A 23856-nucleotide genomic window follows, 5' to 3' on the forward strand; every position below is an offset into this window, starting at 1 on the left:
AGGCGATCATGTGTCTTTTTCTTGTCAGGAGAAAAAAAAAAAGAAAGCCACCAGCACATTCACCATTTGTGTGTGCATTTCAATCTCCATATCCTTTTCCTGAGAACCTCACTGGGATAAATAGAAACTTTAGGATGGGCTGAGGGACCCTCCAGAAAGGGCCTCACCAATAGGTGGGAGAGAGCCAGCACTTCTAAAGGTAAGAGACACGGGAACCATAATCACACCACATGTAACTTTCTGAGCATCGGCACCGGAAAAAACGGGGCTATGGTCCTCAAGTGCACTTACCTGGTCCTGGCACAAAAGTTCAATTTTCTCCTCTGCCAACACAGCAATATCCTCTTCTTTTTCCTGTTCTCCTGGTTTTTCATTATTAGAAGAGCTAGTGGTTTGCGACTCATTATCCAAGTTGATGATTTTCTCATAAACATGTTCCATTACTTTCCGGACTTGGAGCATGTCACTAGCAGAGAGTCTATCCCTGTAAAAAGCAAGGACAGATTGTGCCATCACGAAATCACTGGATACTGTCTCCTAAATATTCTTTGGTGTTCACAATGGATAAAGATAAAACAACACAGAAACATAAACCAAGAAGTGTTTTTAGTTACTGCCTTAATCTAGTTTTAGAATTGCCAACACATTTCCATCGTGTTCCCCTAAGACACAGATTACGTGTAAAGTAAGATTAAATACGTGTTCTTAAAACTTACATATACATCAAGAACAGCCTTCTGGGTTTTATTCCCTTAAAGACGATTCTAGAGCATGGGCAAACTAAATGCTCCTGGCAGGGAAGGCAGCCCCCAGTGTTTACCAGGCTCCAATTCCCCCGGTGCTCATCTCTCCTACGGCTCTCGGCCCTACAGCCAAGACCTCCTGCCTGAACTCCAGGCCACAAGCCCAACAGCTGGCTGGGTATCTCCAGATGGACATCCCACAGGCACCTCAAACTCTACCTGTCCCAAACCAGATTCATCAACTTCCTCACCCCCAAACCTACTTACCTTGTATCGCTAACGTCAGTTAAAAATGGCCTACCCAAGTAGCTCAGGCTCAAACTCTGAAAGCCATCTTGAACTTCAGTCATTAAATTTAGTTGAATCTAGGACTTGCTTAAAATAATCTGGGGTGTGTGTGTAGGTGGGTGGGAGGGAGGCGAGGTAGAGATAGAGATGAAGCAAAATGTTCAGCCATGTGTCGATAACCCTGGAGCTATCTGATAGGATAATGGGGGTTCATGCTCCTGATCTCTTTTTTGGATATGTTTGGAAATTTCCCTAACAAAAAGCTTTCAAGTCTTGTTGATTTTACTTGCTCGGATATATATCCATGAGACCTCAGATTTCCTTTTCCACTTCTGGCCACCCCTCCATCCTCTGCTGTAGCTACACTGGTCCTTGTTAATTTTCAGGATCTTGTGCATGCTCCCACTTCCACATCCTCAATCAAAGCATTTCCTGGACCTGGTATACCTCTCTTTTGAAATTCTATCCATTCCTTACATGTCCAGCTCAAATTCCATGTCTTTCAAGAAGCCTTTCTGGAAAGCTCCAGCCCACAATTCATTTCTTTCACCTACTCTCATCATTCCCTAAGCATCCATAAGAGCAATTTTTATACACAGATTGAGTCCTAAACTATGCTGTGGCAAGAGACAAAAACCAAGTCTTACTTTTTTGAACATCTGTGGCCTACCACAGGAGGTACTTGGTAAATGGTAAGTTGTATAAGCTTTCAATAGATCTCCTTTACTATAAAAGCAATCATAAAGAAGAAGAAAGCTCTGGCAATTAATCAGATCTAGATATCACGTGACACTGCCCTTACTTACTTTTTTTTTTTTTTTTTTTAGATTTTATTTATTTATTTATTTGACAGAGAGAGACACAGCGAGAGAGGGAACACAAGCAGGGGGAGTGGGAGAGGGAGAAGCAGGCTTCCCGAGGAGCAGGGAGCCCGATGCGGGGCTCGATCCCAGGACCCCGGGATCATGACCTGAGCCGAAGGCAGACGCTTAACTGACTGAGCCACCCAGGCACCCCCCTTACTTACTTTTTTAAGGTTTTTGCTCCCGAAGATGCATGAGGTTGGAGGTAGAAAGGAATTTTGTTGAATTTGGGCATATTCTTCTGAAATATTAAAAGTAGAAAGGTATGATCATTTTGATCAGCTGATGAATGAAAATGGTGTCAACAGAAAAACATGATTTGCAAGTTAAGTTATTTTACAATTAAAACTGACTTTCTATGAAATGTATAGTAAGCTATCAAATCATCCAAGTCAGCCTTAGTGAAAATTTATCAGAAAAGTATCATGTTTAGTTTTGAAATAAGAGATATGTGAGACAAATGATACGTCAGTGGCAATATGAAGCTGCAGGATGCCTCTTCTCAAATAATTCAAGGTATTAAAGGGAAACAAATTTTAACTCTTAAAGCCCTAGAAATAAAAATCTCAATTCCACATTAAAACATTGGGGCTGATACCTAAGGGCCCAAACACAAAGTTCGGTGTCTTGAGAGAAACCCACAACATTCACCTTTTAGCAAAACCGTACACTCTAGACTGGTAAGGCCCATCATCCAACTGAAAAGGCCACTCAGGTCCTCCCACTTTCTTTCCCTCTGACCTCAGGTCTGAGGTTTTAAGCAAGAGTGGAAACTTCAGCCAACCACCAAGATGTCTACCAGGAAGTAAACCACATACTTAGATGAAGGATAAAATTAACTGGTCATCTTTTCTCTGGGTTTTAATCCCCTCCGAGCCTCCATGTCATATCCTGTCTGGATGTCTCCTCTCAGGAATAAGCCACAGGCCTAAAGTCAGCAATGCATCCCAGGTGACTTTCACACTCAAAGGAAGTAGTGGTTTATGGGGAGCTCAGATTTAGAGAAGAGCATAGAATATCCATCAGGTGTCACACTGGCTTTAAGTTCTTGGAGGTATATCTGGGACAAAAAACACATTTTCTGAAACTTTTAGAGATCAAATCTCTTTTCATATGGCTTTAGGAATATATAAGACAGGTCAACAGCACATAAGAGAGTCTAGAAACAGGCCCATGTGTATACACAAATTTAGTATGTGATAAAGATACCATTTCAAATTAGTAGGAAAAGGATAGATTAATCCAAAAAATTGTTTTGGCACATGGCTAACCATCTGGAGAAAGTTAGCATCCTACTTCACACCAAACAGAATAAATTCTAATAGATTACAGATCTAGACATATACCATGATCACACACCTACGAGAGGAGAATACATTTTTGCTACTTTGGAGCAGGAAATACTGAAGCAAGACATGAAACTCAGAGCCATAAAAGACCAATCTGATTACATAAAAATTCAAACTTTTTGCTTGGCAAAAGACACCAGCCATGAACAAAGTAAAACTTCGACTGAGAGACACAGATAATAGTCAAAGGGTTAATATTCAATATGACGAAATCCTACAAATCAGTAAGAAACACAAATTACCCAATAGAAAAATGAGTAAAAGGCAACTCACAGAAGAAATACAAATGACCAATATGAAAAGATGCTTAACCTCACTACATGTGAAAAACAACAGCCCGCATTAAGACAATGAGATCTTTGCCATCTTTTAGCAAAGACTGAAAGTACCCAGTGTCGGTGAGTGTGGGAAAACGGGCACACACACAGTGTCAGTGAGAGCTGCTATAGCTTTTGTGGGGGGCAATTTGGCAGAATCTATCAAAATTGAAAATGTGCATACCCTTTGATCTAGCAATTCCACTTCTAGGAATTTATCCTAAAAAGTACACAAAGACACATGTACAAGGATGCTCACTGAAGCATTGCTTGTAATAGAAAACATTGGAAACAACCTTAATGTCCATCAATAGGGAACCAGTTAAATAATTTACGGTACATTTATACAAAGACATACTATGTAGTCATTAAAGAGGAATGACCCATACATAGACAAGGAAGGATGTCCAAGATATATTTTTAAGTGAAAAACCAAACCAAACCAAGTTGCAGAACAGTATGTGTAACAGATTTTGTGCAAAATAATGAACTGTGCGTGCGTGTGTGTGTACACACATAGGTGCATGCACACACAGCTCAGCAATATCTGCTTGTGTATGCACAGAAACAAGTCCTGAAGGTTGTAGCCTGATCTAGGACTAGTTATCCCCTCCAGCGAGAAGGACAGGAGTGAGTGGAAGAGAGGAATGACTGGGAAAGAGATGGGAGTTTCACTTGATTCATTTATTATTTTCTTTAATAAGCACATATTACGTTTATAACTAAATCCAACAAAGATATAAACAGACACATAACTAATTGCCAGTACTTCTTCCGCAACTTTGGGCCTGCAGGGAAGCAGAGGAGGGTTCCCTTTGGCAGCCTGGTTTTTACTAACTAAGACTGTACAGTCTAAAGCTGCTCTTAATTTCCTTCGTGATTTGGACAGAACAAAAGGGCAAAGCAGGAGTGCAGGACACTTACATCCACAGTGATGTCAATCACCCATTGTGGCACCGTCTCATTAAGAAGCATCGACTCGGTCTCACCCCCGGAGTCTCGGCAGAGCAGCCTAAACATAACCCGTCAGGTAGTCAGTGACACAAGCAGCACAAATGACAAACATTAGAGGGAGGGACCCTAGAGCTCATTTGGGATGACCCCCACTTGACAGCTGCGGAAATAAAGTGCAGCCAGGCAGAACGGCTCACTTGGCTAAGAGGGGCAGCAGGTGCTAACACTCAGGCCCCCGCATACACTAGAGCTGCTTCTCGGAGTCCTCGGGTGATGACAGGAATGCTGGGTGCAGGCAAAGCACTCAAGACACGTCCCCTGCCCGGGCTGCAGTGCACGGCACAGGCCTCCACACATCACAGGGACCAGGACAGTTTTGGTCAACACACTCTCAGGAGTTTACCATAAAGGAAGAGAATTCTGAGCTTAAGGGCAAGACAAGCATTTTCCTTACTTCTGGCCCTACAGAAGACTGTACTGGGCTCTCCCCTGTGATTCCACCAGGGCCTGGCTGGCAACCTGAGGTGAAGCTAGTCCAGCTTCCTGGCAGGGCCTCATGAAGGACGGCCTCGCACCTCAGGTTGGGCACCGCTGAGCACGATTCTCAGGAGCAGCCCAGCCCATCTTGTGTGGCCAGCCTGAGGGAAGTTACCTACTCTGATGCTGTTCTAGGAGCAGGGACTTTTGGTAATTCCCTGACCCCGGCAGTCACGTCAGGTAAGTAGAGAAAGTGACAGCTTCCTGTAGAAACCACCAGAGAAGCTGCCTTAAAGCAAAGTATTGACCTCATTTCAACACAAGAGGCTCAGCTCTCAATTAGAATGTGGTCCAATAGCATCAGACACTTAACCATCTCATGGAAATGGAACAGCTTCCAAATCTCTCACATCCCTAGAACAAGTTACCACATTTGAGTATTTCTTAGCAAATGGGATGATTTCCTAGGCAGAGTCTACAGCCCTCCATGCCCCTACCTGAACAGCGTGCGTCCTCCAGCTTCACCAAAGATCACAGGGGTGTGGGGGGGCACTTGAAAATATCCATTTCCCTTCTGTACTCGGTTCTCCTGCTCCCCATTTACTAGGAAAAGATGGAGATGGTGTCAGTATCCAGAACTAGTGCTAAAAACACAGATTCTAAGCATTTTGTTTCTACAGGCTTCAAACATTGCAAAGTTTTTAAAGCTAGTCTGATAAATCAGCCGGTCAGATAAAGGTAAATAACAAATCAAAGTTAAACTTCTACAAAGAATAAGAAGTAAAGCAACTTGTGATGTACCTGATGGGAAATGACTGTATAATTTCAGAGAATTTTAATAGAAGAGATTAACATTTGAGATTTGAAACAAAAAGAGAACTCCACTTCAGCCACAGAAAAGTCTAGGACAGTTTGTTTAAAAATCGCAACACGTGTGCGTGTGCGTGTGTGTAGAACACCAAGCTCAGAAAAATTTCTTGGGCCAGAAACAAAAATTGATGCTTAATGGCAGCCACAACTAATGGCAAGCGGTATTGGTGAAAAATAAAATCCTCAGTGAAGTCAAAATCTCTTTTTTATTATTCTCTCTAGATTTCATTTCACTCTGCTTTCTCTGTAATCTTTTGACCAAGTACGGTTGAGCCCCACTCTAGTACCACCATGTTCATAAAGGCATCCCTAGTGAATCTGGAAACAACCTCACCCTCTGACCCCACAGTACTTTCGGACCCTCTCTTGTAGCAACAACCAATGCTTCCCTCTGACCTCCTCATGTTCCCTCTGCTCTATCTGAGGAGTTCTCTGCCCTACCAGAATGTCAGTCCCTACAGTATGTAGTCCATGCCCATTCATCTCTATCGACCCCGCCTACAACTCACTACAGGCCTCCAACACCTGAGCTGCTCACTGAGTAGAATGTACACGACTCTCAGAGTCCCCTGGTCATGGTGCTGGTACAGCAGGTGACCGCACAGGTGGCACAAGCAGCCATCGGGCTGGAAGGGGAGATGGGTGGGTCCTGCTCTGCCTTTACTATGGCAGTTTGATTTTAAGGATGATCTGGGGTTTCCTTACTCCCACAGCCAAAGCCCGGATGCCAGCTGTGCTGACCGTACTACTAGTTTTTGACCTTTATCGTCCACTTGGGCCTCTAAGGGCATCCTGCCTACCTGTCATGTTGCAGATGGAGAGGGATGAGCCAAGAACTGGAAACGACATGCCCACAGTGACACAGCTGATAAACGGCAGAGCCCACACTAAAACTTAGCTTTTTCAAGCCTCTGTGGAAAGACCTTTCCATTGAATTTCTCTGGCTCAGAGGCCACTGTACAATTCTGATGGGGAGGGGAGTGGGCCAGGTGACATAAAAGAAAAGCCACCACGGATGGGGTCAGTGTCCTCTCTGACAGGGACATCAGAAGAATGGCTTGCAGAGAAGCATGCCATTCTTGCACAAGAGATTTAAACTCCAAAAATCATTTCCGATGAGTCAGCCAGACCGAAGTCTCTGGCAGGAGATCCTCATCATTGTTGACCACCACAAGTGGACCATCTTCAGCAGAATCTTCAGAGAATTCAGAGAATATTCAGCAGAGTAAGTCCATGGTAGGTGGGACTCAAGGACTCTTCAACCGGCTGCGGGTAACATATGAGCTGTGAAATTTCTTTTTTTCCCCTTTCTTCAATCAAACTGAACCAGACTTATAAATTCAAAACACGTTCTCTGCTGCCCAGAGAAAGTTACGGCCACTGCCCGTGGCACGCACAGCTTTACAATGTCCTCAGTGACATTAATTCCTACACATACTTGTTCATTTATCCTGACACTTCTGAGTTGGAATTTGATTTTCTGAAATGTTTAGAGCCAAGATCAGGTGAATCACCAGACTTGGTAATGTCTGTGTTTCAGGCTGACATGAACTATGATGACACAAGGACAGAAATGGCTTTTGATGTAGCTCATTAGCTGGCTCTGGAGGTAAGTCCAGCAGGGCCACAGCTACTCTTGAGAAGTATCTTTGGAAGCAGGCTGCTAAACTGCTTGCTTTTAAGGGCAAAGGTCATTTAAATATGTAGAGGTTTTTTTAATCCCTCTTGAGCAGCTTCACTGATTGAAAGTGCTCCTGGAATCTTAGTTAAGACTGGATGTTCTTTGATCTGGGGAAGGGAGGGTGATAAACTGGGCACATCACAGGTTATTTATTATGTCATGACTTAGCGAATGCTTCTTAAATGTTTCTTAAACATTCCTGGAATAACAAACACTCCAAGTATCTTAAACTTCTAAGTAATTTTAAATCAATTATCCTGATATAAAAACACGAACCATGGTTTACTTCGTTTTCTTCTTCATCCATTGGATTCACATGGGTTCTAGGCCAATATTCTAGGAGTGCCTGGAGTAAAAGTCCTCCTAAGTTCACTGCAAAAGAGTTAAATAAAATGAAAAGAAATGGAAAAGATTTATTAGCTTTAGCCTAAAAACAGAGGGAAAGGAATAAAAATTGTTTCCACATATTCTGATATTAAATTCTTTTTTTTTTTTTAAGATTTTATTTATTTGACAGAGCGAGAGAACACAAGCAGGGGGAGCAGTAGAAGGAGAGGGAGAAGCAGGCTCCCTGCTGAGCAGGGAACCCCATGCGGGGCTCGATCCCAGGACCCTGAGATCACGACCTGAACCGAAGGCAGATGCTTAACCATCTGAGCCACCCAGGCACCCCCTGATATTAAATTCTTAACCCAATGCCAATGATGTTCAAAAGCAAGACTTGAAAGATTTTGCTACATCTATTAAAATTTATCTTAGAATGTTTAAAGAAGTAATAATATGGAGCAAACAGATATTCTATCTGGTTGTTCAGATATAGATAGCCATTCTTTAAAAATGAACAAACAAAAACAGGAATTACATTCTTTAAGGAACTATTTCCATATAAAGCCACTAAAACTATATTTATATACATCAGGTATGCCTACACGCTACATTCTTAGAAGAATACCAACCAAAGATATAATCAACAAAATACAATAGATTTCTTTGAGTCTCTTCTCACAATACACAAAAATTAACTCAAAATAGATCAAAGACTTGAAATGTCAGACCTGAAACCATAAAACTCCTAGAAGAAAACATAGGCAGTAAGCTCCTTGAGCTTGGTGATGATTGTTTGGATCTGACACCAAAAGCAAAAACAACAAAAGTAAAAGAAAAGTTAGTAGGACTACATCAAACTAAAAAGCTTCTGCACAGCAAAGGAAACACCAACAAAATGAAAAGGCAGCCTAGGGAGTGGGAGAAAATATTTGCAAATCATGTATCTGATAAGGCGTTAATATCCAAAATATATAAGGACTTCATACAACTCAACAGCAAAAGAACAAGCAATCCAATTTAAAAAATGGGCAGAAAGGGGCGCCTGGCTGGCTCAGCCAGTGGAGCGTGTGACTCCTGATTTTGGAATTTTGAGTTTGAGCCCCATGTTTAGTGTAGACATTATTTAAAAATAAAATCTTAAAAAAAAAATCGGTAGAAGATCTGAATTGACATTTTTCCAAAGAAGACATATAGATGGCCAAAAAGTACATGAAAAAATGCTTACTGTCACTAATTATCAGGGAAATACAAATCAAATACACAAGCTATCATCTCACACATGTTAGAATGGCTATTACCAAGAAGATAAAAAATAACAAGTGTTCATGAAAATGTGGAGAAAAGGGAACCCTCGTGCACTGTTGGGAATGTAAATTGGTGCAACCACTGTGGAAAACAGTATGGAGGTTCCTCAAAAAATTAAAAATAGAACTGCCATATTATCTAGCAATTCCACTTCTGGGTATTTAGCCAAAGAAAATGAAATACTAACTTGAAAAGATATATGGACCCCCATGTTCACTGCAGCCGTATTTACAACAGCCAAGATAATGGAAACAACCAATGTTCATCAATGGACGAATGGATAAAGAAAAAACATGGTATGTTTGTACAATGGAATGTTATTCAACCATAAAAAAGAACAAAATCCAGCCATTTGCGATAACTTAGGTGGACTGTGAAGGCTACATGGAGTAAGTTAGATAGAGAAAGACAAATACCATATGATCTCACTTATACGTAGAATCTCAAAAAACAAAACAAGATAAAAACCAAAAATCAAAATTCACAGATACAGAGAACAGATTGGTGGTTGCCAGAAGCAGGGGGTAGGGAAATGACGGGAGTCAAAAAGTACAAACTTCCAGTTATAACATAAATTAAGTCATGGGGATGTAGTATACAGCATGGTGACTATAGTTAATAATACTGTACTGCATATTTGAAAGTTGCTAAGAGAGTAGATCTTAAAAGATCTCATCACAAGGGGAAAAATGTGTAATTATGTACTGTGATGATGAATATTAACTGGACTTGTGATCATTTTGCAGTATATACAAATACTGAATCAGGTTGTACATGTGAAGATGAAACTAATGTAAAGTTATGTCAATTATATCTCAATTAAAAAAAAAAAAAGGAAAACAACAGAACTGTTTCCCAGCTTCACTTTTCCTACCCTAACAGATTTCCAGAAAGGTTTAAGGGTAGAGAGTGTGTTGAGTGTTCAAGTGTTAAAGCTAAACCACAGACTGTGAAAAAAATCAAGACCCCCAAAACATTTAAAATGGAATAGTATTTTCCATTTCCATGAGAGAATATATGGATTTCTTGAGAAATGATTTAAAAAACCTCAAATAAATAAAAACAAAACAAAAAAACCTCAAATACTGTTAAAAAAATAAAAGAGCAGATAGCAAAAAACAAAACAAATCAAAACAACAACAAAAAAAACCCCAACTCAGCACAGATCCACCTTCGCTTTTGAAAGGAGGAAGGGAAGGAAGGACACTTAAACTCACGTTTTGGATCTGACCCATCAGGGCTGCTGAAGCCAGCATCTTTTGCAGAAACCCAAGCAGCAAAACAATCACTCTCATCCAAAGTAATAGTCAACATCTGTCAAAAGAAAAAACTGTTAGTGGCATTCCGTTTCAATATATTCTCCAAATGAGTCTCTAAGGCCCTATTTATCTGTACTATTTGACTGAAGAGCTAAGCCACAGATTCAGAACCAAAATGTGTTTCATGTGATTCACTGCAACTACAATTTAATTTACTGGGATACCAAAAGGCATTCTAAACTGCATTTTCCAAGTATTAACATGAAAAATTTACTGCCTTCACACTTAAAAACATAGGACTCTGTAACTAATAATACTTAATTTTGAGCTGTATCAGAAACTTTTAACTATCCCAAACGGTACAAATACCAGTTGCTAACTTACCCCTGTTTTTAAGTCTACTGAGAACCAATTTGGCACATATACCATCTTAAATCTTTTCTTAATTTCATCTTCAAAATCCACTTTGCCCAGGTCTTCAACTTTACATGCCTATACAGCAAAAAAGAAAGCATGGTAATTATCAATATTAAGTGGTAAACCGATTCTGACTTAGGTGTTCAAAATGTTACTCATTTTCACACCTGTCTAAGTAAAAGACAGTCTAAAAACATCCTGGACGACACTGACACCCACAAAGGCCATACTGGCCTCTCAAATCCTTGCCAATATTCCCGCCATAAGTGTACGGCGGTCTCCAACCTCACCATTGCTGCTACCTGGGGTTTCTTCTGTTTCCAAAGTCAGTTCTCCACAACACCGCAGTCAAATATTTACCCTCAGGTTTGGCCTTGCCACCTCCCTCACCGCCCCTCAGCACAGGACTGACCTCCACTCCTCAAAATTAGAGAAGCCTTGACAAAATCCCCTTAGCACTGTGCTACTGTTCTTCCCAGTGCGAGGAAAAAAGTGCCCCTTGTGCTGTGCTCCGGACCCCCTCACTTCTTGGGGACCTGGTACCGTCATCTACCCTCTCATGCTCTCCTGGCTTCTCCCCATGAGCAGTGAACACACTCCAATTACTCTCATCTCAAAAATACCTGAACACCAAAACAAAATCTTTGCTTCACCCTCCCATCCCTATATCCTCTCTCACTACTGCCTCTTCCTGCCCACCTCCCCAAAGTCAAATTTCACCAAAGATTGCTCCACTACCTCCCAATCACTACTCAACCCACTCCATCTGGCTTTTACTCTTAGGACTCTCTCAAGACTGTTCCCCTCCACACCATCCTCCCTATTGGTTAAGTCCCAGGCACATTACATTCCAAATTGGACGCAAACTCTCCATAGGCCAGTGCTGCTAACCACAAGCCTTTTCGGGAAATGCTTGCTTAGTTCTTGAGCCGCCACTGGCTCTTGGTTTTCCGACCCCTTTTTATTATACACCTCTGTGATTTCCTCTTTTCTAACAGTTCCTGGAAGGGTGATGATTGGTTTCTTCTCTCTTCAGTACAGATGTATCCCTTGGAAACTCCTGATGTTCCCATTGCTTCAGTTATAATCCACCAGCCACTGACTGCTAAGCCGGTCTCTCTGGCCCAGCTCATTTACTGGCACGTGAGGTCCTATCTACCTAGACATTCACATAAACTCAAACTCATTGTCTTGCTCAGCATGTTCCCCTGTTCCCCCATCAATCCATTTTCCCTTACATCACCGCCCCCCATCACTTCCACTTACCAAACTATCTGACCCAGGAACCTGGGACTCACTCTGCTACTTTCTTTTGTTTTTACTTTTATTCAAGCTCTCTTATCCATAGGCCTCAATACTTCATCATCATTCTGTTTTTTTTTTTTCCATCCTAGTCCAGATAAATATCTGATCTCTCACCTACATTAGTGTAACAGCTTCTTAACCATTATGTGCCAGCCACTACGGTAAATACTTCTCCAACATCTCCTTAACCTCACCAAGAAATAGGTGCCACTCACACTTTAGGAATAAAGACAGAGGTTTAGAGAGGTTCAGCATGTTCCAGAGATCACTGGCTAGTAGCTAGCAGAACCAAGATTAGAATGCAACTCTATCTCACTCTGAGCCTATGTTCCTAAATACTCTTGACTCCCTACTTCTGTTTAATGTCATGTCCATTACTCCCAATCACTTCATCTTGACACTTCAGGGTCTAGTGTCTAGGTACTGAAAGCTGCTAGAGACACAAAAATGCCAATTATGGAACATGCCAGATCACTGCCCCATCTAAGTAGAGCTACCTCCCATTCAGGCAGCAGGACTCTACCAAGGCTTTGGCTAATCTGCCCAAGAGAGAACATCAGATCCACCGGCAGAAAATCAGTCAGCCCACCCTGAAAGAGTAGCTTTGCCCAATTAGATTGTTATGTTCTGGAGAGCGTCAGGTGCTGGGCAGCATGAGGGGAAGCCCAGCCATGGGGCAGAACTAGGGCCACGTCAGTGGCAGGGTAGCCAAGTTCCTGCTGACCAGGTCCTCAGGGCTGCTCTGGATCCTCCCAGTCTCCACAGCACCCCTCTCTGAAACAAACGTGAGTCTTTAGTCCCCTGAGAAGTGTATCTCTAACATAAGAAAACCCAATTGGACTTTTGGAGTCTGCTGCAATTTCATTTTCCACTCAACTACTAAAGCCTCTTGCTCCGCAACCATGCTCACCAGGCAACTGCTTCATTATGTGACTTCCTGTACGCCTGCCCCATGGGGAGGGAAAGTGTCAGTGAGGCCAAGGTTTCTATTAAGACAGTCCCTTCTTCTCAGAAAGAAAGCTGTTTATCTTATTCTTTAGATGTAGACATTTCTTCTAACCAGGAGCCTAACCAAAACCCCAGAGCTTTTCAATTCTTCCTTATAATGTATCCAACATCTGTCTCTTCCTTGAGATCCCCAAGTCATTAGGCTGAAGACACGGCCTTCCAGCCTCTTCCCCATCGCACAGACCACTGTCGCTCGGGCATGGGATTCTTCCTGCTCCAACACAATCTAAGATGAAGACTCTTTAGGGAACAGCAAAGAAGGCCAACTGGGGGGCCTGTACTCAAGAATCTCTGGGGAATGCCTTGAACGGCACCTTCTCCCCTTACACCCCTATCCCCCCCAACATTCCCTCTAGTCTCCAGTTACACAAAACTCTGAGTCACTGAATGAGCACTACCTTCCCTCCTGTGCCTTTGTCATTCACTCCCTCTTCCTAAAATGCCCTACCATTAGTCATCTGCTGGAATTCTTTAAGACCCTCTTCAAATGATTTCTCCACCATGAGGAAGCTCGAAGCTCACCTGATTTCTCTAGTTGTAAGTAATTGCCCTTGTCCATAAACTACCCTGTAATTTGTCTGTTTTTTATCTGTAAGGCCTTCCCATTTCCCTACCCTTGTCCCTACCAGAAGTGATCATGGTACAGACTTTCTGTCATCTATGACTCTCAACACAGTTCTCTGCACACAATATTCATTCAATCCAGGAAATAGATGTTGAACAAATATACCACCACCACCAAGAAAAGCAAACTTTTCAATCTGCCTATAAATTTTTTATAAGATTTTATTTATTTATTTGAGAGAGAGAGAGAATGAACAGGGAGGAGAGGGAGAAGCAAGATCCCTGCTGAGCAGGGAGCCCGATGAGAACCCTGGGATCATGACATGAGCCCAAAGCAGATGTTTAACCAACTGAGCCACCCAGGCACCCTGCCTATAAATTGTTTAGTGCTATTTAGAATGTGGTTGAATGGTTTAAAACATCTAACTATCCCACAGGGTCATCTTAACATGACAGAGTTGTAACTGATGCTCATAGTGATGTCTATAAATCCTAAGAAATGGATAAACTTATTTTGTGCACTGCAGGGATTCTCAACCTGGGGTGATTCTGTATGCTGCTGCTTCTTCCTCCCCCTAAACATTTAGCGATGTCCGGAGAGAGTTCTGGCTATCACAACTGAAGTTGGGGGTAGAAGAGAAGGTGGTTACTGGTACCTGGTGGGTAGGGGCTGGGGATGCTGCTAAACATCCTATCATACACAGGACAGATCCCACTCTACCCCACTTCCCTCAACAAAGACTTATTCAGCCCAAAATGTCAATAATGTCAAGGATGAGGAACTGTGATATATTTATTTTAAGGTAAGGCAGCATATAACACAGCGGAATGGTTCCACTCAAATTTTAGGTGCTTAAAAAGATAAACTATGGCCTTATCTAAATACTTGTATAAAAAAGTATCCACCCCGGGGTGCCTGGGTGGCTGAGTCGTTGGGCGTCTGCCTTTGGCTCAGGTCATGATCCCAGGGTCCTGGGATCGAGCCCCGCGTCGGGCTCCCTGCTCCACGGGAAGCCTGCTTCTCCCTCTCCCCCACTTGTGTTCCCTCTCTCGCCGTGTCTCTCTGTCAAATAAATAAATAAAATCTTAAAAAAAAAAAAAAGTATCCACCCCACCCAAAAAAAGTATTATTGCAATCTAATCTTAATGTACATACTTATTACCTTGGTTATTTCATATATATATATTTTATAATAAAAAATAAAGAGGATACATGATCCAATAACTTATATTTAATACAAAAAGTTACTTACCTTTAATACATCCCAATATGCCACATTATTATTGGTATCTTTGGTTAATATATGTCTCTTATCATTAAGAATGTGGCACTGAATAATACTCGCACCCCCTAAAGGAAAAGAACCCAAACAATTAGCAAAACAATTCCCTATTTAAATTCACCATATAGCAGTAATTACTCATTGGCATGTAACAACAGAAATCATACTATCCACCAGAAAGGAGAAGGTGAATCAAAAGATACACATATAGTAATATATACACGTATAAATATATCTAAGGCAGTTTAAGGCCAACCTAAGACAAACTGTCCAATTTTAAAAACAGATAATAGATGGAAAAACCTCCTCCTCCGAGGGGCTACCAGTGGAAAACTGTTAAGGGCAAACCGTTTTACCCACTGGGAAAAGTTCAAATGATGACAGGAAATCTCTGGATCAGTCCCATCTCTAATTTCTGCCTCCTGCACAGACATGCGGTTCTAAAGACACCAGTATGGACACGGAACTGCAGTTGAATGCACCGTTCAGCATTCTACTCCTCACTTGAGCCTTCAAGTCAGAGCTGCCACTTCCCGCTGGAGCACAGAGAAGTCAGGGACCAGATTGGACTTGTTCTGCCTTGTGCCAAAAGACAACATTCAACCCTACATATTTTACAAAATGGTTCTTGGCTCGACCCAGACTATGACTATTCTGATGCTGGGCAAAAAGATTACCTCAAGAAACTCCCCTTTCTAAAGTCACTAAATAGCATTTTAAAAATATTTTTCTTCTATTAAAAATAAACCAACACACTGCGTCTTCTGTTGCCATCAGAATTACATTTAAAGGAAGGTCACTTCCTTTATTTTTGTCAGTCTCTTAGTAACGATAATTAACCTCGGTAAAAGGTATAATACCTTCCACCTTCCTTACTCACCTTTAATAACCTGGTCAGGCTGCGTACAAAGGGGTGTTATAGGGTTTGTACAGTCATTGTCATAATCTCCGGAGGCTCTAAAATTATGAATTCCCTTCAAGGTCTAAAGGAACAAAATTCATTTTTTAATCATTTTATGCTTTCTAAGTTTTGCCAATCTGTTTAAAGTGGCAAGAAAAACAAAGAACAAATGAGAAAAACCAAAACAGTAACATCAACCAAAGAAAATTTAATCATAAAGTTCAATAATCTACCATGATTTCAAGAAACAAAACAAGGATTAAGAAGGGAATATTAATACTGTGTTTTTGGAGGGAAAAGTAGGCACTCTTCCAGGTAAAGCTATGTTGATCTCACATTGGCACGATGAAATTTAGACAAGATAGCTAACATTTTTTACAAGTACCGAGAAAGCCCACTTGACTGAGGTATAAACAAATAAATGGAAACACTCTCTCTTTTGTTATCCACATATAGTCTGGTAAGCAAGAAAACGTAAATCTTCTTTAATTAACATTTAAGAATTAAAGCACTTTTAATGACTTTTCTCTGCTTATCCTCTATTTCTATCCCTGTTCTTCATGCTATGAGGAAAAAAGAAATGAATTTGAAAGCACAATTTTTCTATTTTCTCTTACACTTGGAAAAACAGAAACCTAACAAGTGTCCCTGCCAAGTTGGTACAGGTATTCCCTGCTATCCAAAAGTAAAGCGTTCATATGAAGCCTTTTATAAGCTGAGATGCTGTAAAGACAAAAAAGCAATCACCATTTTATAAAAGCAAAAATTCCCTTCTGATTTCTTTTGGTTAGAGAAAATGGGTAATAAATAATGGCACAAAGCAAACTTTTGGGTATCTGGGGAAACTTGGACCAGGGCTGCCTGTTTTCAAATGCAGTTTTGTGAGCTCAGACGCTGTACTAACATTTATTGGTTTATCAGGCAACACTGCTTACTCTAAGCACATCAAATGTCTATCTTGGCTCCTGACAAAGAAGTCAGATGCTTCATCTTGACTATTATCGTAATTTTAGTACAATCTTTAGGATCACTCACAGAGGCTTTCAGATTTTGCCACTGTTCAAAAGCATGCTGAGTGTCAGGTTCATCCCGAGCATTTGCTACTGGTATCTGGCAGGTCTATGATAACAAACCACACGTTTACAAACCTTTGCCAGGGATATGGCGGTTCGCTTACCCATTTATTTACTGTAGACTTAGTCGAGGCAACCCAGATTGCGGGAGGGGGATCAGCTGATCTATCAAGCTCCATCTGAAAACAAAGCACAAAAACACTGCTCTGTGGAATGCTGACTCTCCTGAGCTGCCAGGACTAGCTACATATTATTAAATATCAACTCCTTCATTCGATGTTTGTATGCTGACTGTACTGTGGCATGCGTTAAAAGCTAGGGTTGCACAGAATAATGAGGGAGTGTCTTTGCTAAAGGAGAACGGCCTTTTACGAGTGTAATAGGAGTGACTTCTCACCAAAAACAGCAGCTGAAAGTTTCAGCGTGATTTTAAATTAAATAGTTAAGGGATCCAAATGGGTACAGTCAAAAGGGTGACTTAGCATAATTTTGTTTTTGTTACTCTTTTATTTTTTCTTTTTTAATAACAAGGAAATTAAGTCTCTTTTTCTCTTTGAAAATGTTTGTAGTAAAAAAACATTCTAACATAGCAAAAGTGAAAAGTACCCACGTAATTCACCTCCCTCACCTAAGAATACTACACCTGCAAACAGTTTACCGTGTGCCTTCTGTATTTTTAAAAATAGTACACATATAGAAATATGTCCCTACAGCCATGTATATAGATGGCACGTACATGAAATCACTCTATGGTCAGTCATCCACTATTCTTCCTGTGCCAGGAAACTGACGGTTGGAAGTCGTGGGATAGGCTGGACTCCTAGCAAGTAGGAATCCTCTTCAGTTCAAAGTTACGTTTCTTTCAACACACAGTTATGTTGTCACTAAATTCTTTGAGCTTTTTCCTCCACAGTCAAGAGATCCTGGCAGCTGCAGGACTCACACACAGTGCTTCTGCCCCCTGAACACAGGCTCTAATTTCAGCCTCAACTCCCTTGCTCCCCTAGAATTATTGGTTTTGTCCTCTGGGGGGCGCCACCTATTTTAAAGAGCCATACTCGGCCAGGATGTGTGCGCTCCTAGGCCACAGGAATCCCCTCAACTGTCTCCTTTGACTTCTATTCCCTTTTTCAGCCCTTCCTCTTACACTGTGGCCTGGGTTTCAGATGTCACTTAGTTTCGTGGGTATTTGCAGTTCTGTTTCTTGCTTTTCTAGTTGTTTTTGGATGATTTTTGTGAAAATGAAGTAGTGCTGTCTTTATGCCTCCATTTTAAATCTGGAAAGCTCTTCACTATGGTTTCAATGTGTAATTCTGAGATCATCAGGGAGGCCGAACATCTTGTCCTATGAAGATACGGCCATTTAGCAGTCCAGGCTTCACTTTCAGCAGGTGTCAGTATGGATGGCTTCTCAAGTACCCTTTCACCCACACAGCAGATGCTGATTAGCAATCAGGACTACTCTGAGGCAGTCACGGTTTGGCGTATGAACTGGCTTGTTCTCTCTTCTGGAGCAACTCTTCCACAACCTCCCTCTTGAGGCATTGGACACATTTGTGCTTTGTTGTTGTCTGCTTACAGATACCTGAACTCGTCACATTCCTCCACTAAGGACAGGTTAGGAAAGCCAACTGAGCTCAGGAGCAACGTGGGGAAATTGCACTAGGATTCGCCAGTGGGACAGCTACGTGTCACTGAGGTACCCAAAAAGTCACAATTTCTTCTACAAGTGACTAATGAAAATTAAAATACGTTTTTACAATCCCATAGCTGATTCCTGCTTTAATACAGATTTTGCCGGATTTGGCTAGCACATGTAACAATCTTAACCACAAAACTAAATTTAGGACACACCTTGAGAACTGGTGCTTTTTCTTCACAAATTAGTACCCGAATGTCAGGGTTTCTCAGGTCTGTACAATAAATCTTTCTGTCCCTTCCTCCAGAATACACATGCGTGAAGGCGTCATTCACTTGCAGAGCCCAAACACCTTCATCATGGACTCGGTACGTTGCTATACATCTCTGCTGGCCAAGGGACCAAAGGCGAATTGTCCCATCAGAACTGCCGGAAAGGCACTGAAAACAGAAAGTTAAAGTTAGAAAAAGTTCTGGCTGGGAAAGTTCCTGCTTTGCTGTGCTCTGCACTCAGTGCCTCTCCTGCCTCTACACTGTCAAACACCCACCTCTGACATCCTGTATTTCTGCCTCCGATAAAGACCTCTGATAAGCATGCACCACAGGCTGAAATGACCGAAGGCAACAGTACATGCTCAAGCAGGGGAAACTTCTGAGCAAAACTGCCTTTCTTCTCTCCTACCTGGCCACATGCAGAATTGGCATCCCCTGGGAACTTGTTAAAAATGCAGATTCCTGGTCCAATTCCAAACCTAATGAGGCAGAAACTCTGGTAGGGTCTATCAGTCTGTGTTTTGATAGGCTCTCCAGGTCATTCTGTACACTAAGGTTGACGAGATTTGCACTAGGCCAGCAGGTCTTTTGGAGCCCTAGGTCACACCTCTGTCTCACCTCTCCCTCACGGCAATGCGCTCCTAATGGCCTGCCAGGTCTCTGGCATTCTACCAACAGGAGTCAGAAGCAAAATCTAGTCCCGGGCTTACCACTCAGTCTTTGTGACCTTACATACTTCCCATCTGAGCCTCAAGTTCAACATCTATTAATATAAAATGTGGACTTCCAGCATTCAAAGTTAACATTAGCAATTCTGACGCTTTCTAAAGGCTCAGGAGCATCAACTACATAGAAGTTGCTGGCACACAAACTAGGGCTGAGCACACTGTGACTCCGACAGAAAGAGGCTGAATTGGGCACACTACATTCACATTCAGCATGCCTGGGGTTCACTACCAGTTACTGTGGTGACTTGCAGAAGAGAATAAAAACTTACTCCTTTGGGGAAAAAATGGCCTCAAGAAGAAGCAACTGCTGGTGCTCGTGTAAAAAATTAAGTAGGCAAAGAGCTTCAAAGAAGAGAAGATAGTTGTGGGCTTGGAGATTTAGAAAGTGTCTGAATAGATGAGACCTTAAGGAATATTAAGATTTATTGGCGTGCCTGTGACTGGAAGGGGCCTTTCGAACTCTGGATGTGTTTAGTTAAATGCACACCCACTAGGACACTCCCCCATAAGTTGCCAGGAGCATCAGTGTTTTAATCCCCTATTCTAACTGGTTTACAAGGCAACCAAGAGCCTAACCAACAACGAAACTGTCCAGAGGAAGTTACAAGCAGACCTCCAACATGCCTGTGGGAGGACCCATACAATCTGATGGAGAGAGAGCAAGGAAGGGCTCCGCTGTCCAGGAAGAGCTGCTACTCTGAGGTGGCAAAGCTGTTAGTGTAGCTTTGATCCCTCAGATCCTAGGCCATGTATCTACAGGGAGTAAGATCTGACCACTTCAGGATAAGGAAAGCTAAGGTGATGGGTTGAAGTTCTCACAGCCTAGGCAACTTGCAGCAAGGGAAGAGATAAGTCCCAAACCCAAAGCGTACAGCTGAAAGATGAAAGAACAGAGCTGTATCAACTCTGATATTGAACATAAAATAATCTCTGATGGTAAATGTATTCTAAGGCCGCTAAAAGGCAGGCCCCCAAGCAGACAACAATTACTTTTAAAGTACAATGCTGGCGAACTTCTTTGCAGCGTTTGGTAGTATGGTTGAAGGATGTGCCTGTTTAATAGGAATTCTAGTGCCTGCTACCTTGCAGGAGCTAGAGTAATCATCAGACATTTCCCACTACTTCCACCCTTCCACTGGATAAACGTGAAGACCCTGTCACTAGGAGGTAATTCTTGGGACTAGGACAGAAGGACCTGAATGGTTCTACTACATTAGACTTAGAGGCACAGACTCTACAGCCCTGATCAGGTGGCTGCGCTTTTGCCAAATAGAAACGAGGGGGGCCAGTGTATTGAGGCCAGGCCACTGTTGACCAACATAAGTGTTTCTGGGATGGTCACTCATATGCAATTGTAACTGCAATAGACAGCAGCCAAGTGGGCAAGGTAAGTCGGGGCAAGGAGTGGCCTGATGCTTAAAGACCCCTTGACTTTTAGCTAGGTCCGGCAGGACTTCAATTATAGGAAAACCCTGTGAGGGACACACGAGGATGTCACTGACTCAAACCAAGATGGCAGACTGTCCCAGTTCCTAAAGCAATTGCCTAAGCAAGTACAAGGGATGAAATGGCAGGTGGCTCAGCCCAGTAATGTTGGCACCAATCAAAACAACTGCCGTGGCGACAGACCTCAAACAGTATGATTTGCTAAATAACAACAACACAACAAAGGAAGGGGCTGTCCATGGGATTCACTGGCCTGTTATACATATCTTATCACAAGTCTCTGACTCATGATGCCACCAGAGATCCTACATTAGAAGCTTGCAGGGCAACTCTGCGGGATGCAGTACATGCTCTGGTCCAGTAACTGTTAACTATTTCTCTCGTATATTACAAGAGTTTGAGAATCAGTACCTAAAGGTTTCTTTTTTCCTCCTTTGGCCCAAACAAGTAGTTACTGTTGCTGTTTTGTTGATCAATTCCCTAATATAAGTGTAGTTGGGGGTTAAGTTTACATTTCGCCTCTAGCTGCCAAGAAGGAAAATGGATGGAGGAGGAACTCGAGGAGGATGGTATCTGCCTAATTATGCGCTCTACCGCCCAAGGGCAGCCTTTCAAGCGGTCTGCTTAGAGTAAGTGCAGCTGACTTTACATGAAGTACATCTGTAACCATACGTGCTACTTAAATTGTCTTAGATAAAAGCGCATTCATGACTATATATAGAGGAAACAAGGCAAGGAGTATAGTAGCAGGGGGAGCTTTAGAAAGTCTGCCAAGCCCACAGCCTCCTTCTGAAAACCATCTCGTCCACAGCCCCCTATTTCAGGGCAGTCCCATGAAGACCAGAGGACGCAGTCAAATCCTGAACGAAGCCCACAGAACAAGGCCGGTGCAGCCATCTCAAGTGTAGCCCAGCAGCAACCCTGCAAAACAGTGAGGAGCTGACCAAACTGGGCTTCTTAGACTCCCAGGAAAATGGAGCTGTAAAGGAACTCAAGGGCACCAGAGAATGCCATGGCCTACAGACAAGAATATACTTACTACTTCTAATCTTCTTACCAACTATACAAACTAAATATTATGGTCCCTGCTTTGCAGATGAGTCAACTAAGGACTAGTAACGTGAAGTTCTCTCAAGGCCACACAGTACATTAACACTGAGATCCTTCCACATCTCCAAAGACCTCCATGGGCATCTTCAAGCCTCTCTTTGCCTGGTTCTGAAGATGAGTTCCTGGTTTTGGCTAGTTTTCCAAACCTTCCTCTCACCCCTGGAGACAAAGGTTTCTCTAATTCACGTGTGAGGCAGTTTCTACAACATAATTTCCACAGGAGTGATGGCGCCTCTCATCGCACCACCTCCCTACTCTCCCTTTCCTAACCCGCTTGCAATCAATTCCAGTTAGCTCTGGGCTTCTCCTTGGCCCATGAGAAAACATGGCTGGGGGAGGTAGGGGTACAAGGTAGAGGTGGGTCTTAACTGAAAATGGTGCTCAGTTTTTGTTTTTATTATCTATATTGATGAAACATCATTTTCCCACTGCTACAGAACAAATCGAATTATGTACCCAACCAGTACATGTTCAAACATTACCAAAATGTTTTTCTTTGAAATGCTGACTCTTAGGTATTATGTCAGATAACTAAATTTATAAACTGTATAAACTGTATCTATACAGTCAAATGACAGGATTTGCCCAAAGTCAAACCCACTGTCAGGAAATTTCCCCTTAATTTACTAGCACAAAGCATTCAATACCAAAACTTCCTTCTGCTTTACACAAAGTGACATTTTAAATTATTTTATCCTATACACATCATAACTGCATATACTTGTTGGCATTAGAATTATTCTGAGGGAACTTTTTGTTTGGCCTTTATTTAGAAGTGATGCAAACAGAGTAATTTCAAAATTACATACAATTGAGTATTTTAAGGATTTAAAAGCAGACCACAGTTTATAATATGTGTGGCTTTGGGTCAAAATCAACCTAGGCAACAAAGCGGGGAAGTTTCTGGTGCATGAAATTTTGGACAAGGTTATTAGGTAAACATGCACACGCAAGTGCATACCTGTGTACCATCTCTGTTCAACAGCAGTGCTTTGACATTGTCTGTGTGTCCTTTCAGCTTCATTAGTTTTGCACATGTTCTTGGATCCCATACCCTTAAAACCTGTGTATTTTAACAAAATATTACACAAACTGAGTATATATATATATATATATATATATGAACAAATTTCAATAATAAATGACTAAGAAGTTAAATGACAACCATTACATTCTGAGAAGGAAATATTGTTCTGCCAGTGGACACTGTCTGAGGCCCTCAATCTTTTCAAGTAGGAGGAAGCCTTTCTAATGTCAAAACACAAATAGGCCTCCTCCACCCATCCACCCCACCCCCATCACCACACGCGACAGTAATTATATAGTTATATTCTCGTTTGTTCAAATAAAACCTTTCCCTTAGCACCCACCAAGCAAAACCATGGTCTGTATATTTAGTAATTACACAGATCAAATTATTTTGGTGTCTTTGTTTTCCAGTGTTAAGATATATCCGTTAAGCTCCCCCTTACCTTCTCAGTGGACCCTGATACAATGATTGTTCCCAGTTGATTCATTGCCAGGCTATAAATGGAATCTTTGTTCCCACTTAAAGAAGAAGCTATTAGAGATAAAGGAAGCTAAACGTTAACAAAATCATCAGCTGTTCGGCAGCTAGTCAGCAAAAATCGTAAGTTCAGTTATTCGGTTTAGAAAATCTTATCTTTGTGAGTGCTC

At 41.9% G+C, this 23856-nt stretch overlaps 1 protein-coding gene across 1 annotated transcript in view; it reads right to left on the bottom strand.

The window, feature by feature from the left end:
- Positions 1-23856, bottom strand: part of WDR48 (WD repeat domain 48) — a 46067-nt gene that overhangs the window by 2361 nt on the left and 19850 nt on the right. Inside the window, exons 6-18 of the mRNA XM_032408969.1 lie at positions 23652-23740; positions 23141-23242; positions 18839-19063; positions 17089-17163; positions 15891-15993; positions 14981-15078; positions 10818-10925; positions 10392-10488; positions 7819-7914; positions 5489-5594; positions 4485-4572; positions 2059-2135; positions 292-484 (exon numbers count right to left, since the gene is read on the bottom strand). Of these exons, the coding sequence (XP_032264860.1) occupies positions 292-484; positions 2059-2135; positions 4485-4572; positions 5489-5594; positions 7819-7914; positions 10392-10488; positions 10818-10925; positions 14981-15078; positions 15891-15993; positions 17089-17163; positions 18839-19063; positions 23141-23242; positions 23652-23740 (1457 nt within the window). The remainder of the gene's footprint in view (positions 1-291; positions 485-2058; positions 2136-4484; positions 4573-5488; positions 5595-7818; positions 7915-10391; positions 10489-10817; positions 10926-14980; positions 15079-15890; positions 15994-17088; positions 17164-18838; positions 19064-23140; positions 23243-23651; positions 23741-23856) is intronic.

This window comes from Phoca vitulina, unplaced genomic scaffold (genome assembly GCF_004348235.1).
Source record: "Phoca vitulina isolate PV1807 unplaced genomic scaffold, GSC_HSeal_1.0 scaffold10, whole genome shotgun sequence".
NCBI classification, from domain to species: Eukaryota; Metazoa; Chordata; class Mammalia; order Carnivora; family Phocidae; genus Phoca; species Phoca vitulina.